Here is a 1,329-nt window from a genome sequence, read left to right as displayed (position 1 = left end):
TGGAGTTGTGGGGGAGTCTGGGGGTGGGTTTGGACCCCCAGGGATGCTCTGAGATACAGGGGTGTCAGAGCTATTGGGGTTTTAGGGGGGTCTGGGGGTCAAGTGTTTGGACTCCCAGGGGTTTTGGGGTGCTGGGGTGCTCTGGGATATGGGGGTGTCAGAGCTATTGGGGGTGTGGGGTTTTGGGGGTGGGTTTGGACCCCCCAGGGGTGCTGGGAGCTGGGGTGCTCTGAGATATTGGGTGTCAGGGCTATTGGGGTGTGTGGGGGGTCTGGGATATTGGGGTGTCAGAGCCACTGGAGTTGTGGGGGAGTCTGGGGGTGGGTTTGGACCCCCAGGGATGCTCTGAGATACAGGGGTGTCAGAGCTATTGGGGTTTTAGGGGGGTCTGGGGGTCAAGTGTTTGGACCCCCAGGGGTGTTGGGGCGCTCTGGGATATTGAGGTGTCAGGGCTATTGGGGTGTGGGGGTTTGTGGGTGGGGTGGGGTGTGTGATGTGGGGGCGCCCCCCAACCTCCCCCCCCTTCCCCCCACAGAACAGCAAGGGGCAGGTGGCGGCCGAGGTGGTCCCGGACCCCACGGACATGGCGCTGGACAAGGCGGAGGCGGCGCTGGCGGCGCGGGAGCTGCGGCAGCTGCTGCTGGACGCGGTGCCCCTCAGCTGCAGCCTCCCCCGCGTCACCCTCCCCAACTACGACAACCTCCCCGGAAACCTCATGCTGCTCTGCCTCGGGCTGCAGCTGGGCGACCGCGTGCGCCTCGACAGCGGCAAGGTGGGCTTTGGGGTGAATCACGGGGGTTTGGGGTGAATAATGGGGTCTGGGGGGCCCGGGAGTCCCAAGAGTCCCAGGGGTGCAGGAAGCACCCGAGCAGCCATGGGGTGCTGTGGGTGGGGACTGGGGTGAAGGGAGAGGTTTGGGGTGAATAACGGGGTTTTGGGGTGCAACCTCATGCTGCTCTGCCTCGGGCTGCAGCTGGGCGACCGCGTGCGCCTCGACAGCGGCAAGGTGGGCTTTGGGGTGAATCACGGGGGTTTGGGGTGAATAACGGGGTTTTGGGGTGCAACCTCATGCTGCTCTGCCTCGGGCTGCAGCTGGGCGACCGCGTGCGCCTCGACAGCGGCAAGGTGGGCTTTGGGGTGAATCACGGGGGTTTGGGGTGAATAATGGGGTCTGGGGGGCCCTGGAGTCCCAAGAGTCCCAGGGGTGCAGGCAGCACCCGAGCATCCGTGGGGTGATCTGAGAGTGGGGATGGAGGGGGGCCCTTGGGTGAAAAGTGGGTTTTGGGGACAATGATGGGGTTTTGGGGTGAATAAATGAGGTTTTGGGGG

General features: G+C 64.5%; 1 protein-coding gene across 1 annotated transcript in view; it reads left to right on the top strand.

The window, feature by feature from the left end:
• LOC106899846 (CAP-Gly domain-containing linker protein 3-like) overlaps window positions 1–1,125 on the top strand; it is a gene marked incomplete at its 3' end in the record, with an annotated part of 6,603 nt that extends 5,478 nt beyond the window's left edge. Inside the window, exons 4-6 of the mRNA XM_014961771.1 lie at window positions 536–772; window positions 974–1,006; window positions 1,093–1,125. Coding sequence (XP_014817257.1) covers window positions 536–772; window positions 974–1,006; window positions 1,093–1,125 — 303 coding nt within the window. The remainder of the gene's footprint in view (window positions 1–535; window positions 773–973; window positions 1,007–1,092) is intronic.
• Between the last annotated feature and the right edge of the window lie 204 nt (window positions 1,126–1,329).

This window comes from Calidris pugnax, unplaced genomic scaffold (assembly GCF_001431845.1).
Source record: "Calidris pugnax isolate Ruff unplaced genomic scaffold, ASM143184v1 scaffold927, whole genome shotgun sequence".
Lineage (NCBI taxonomy): Eukaryota > Metazoa > Chordata > Aves > Charadriiformes > Scolopacidae > Calidris > Calidris pugnax.
This window is presented reverse-complemented; position numbering and strand designations above follow the sequence as displayed.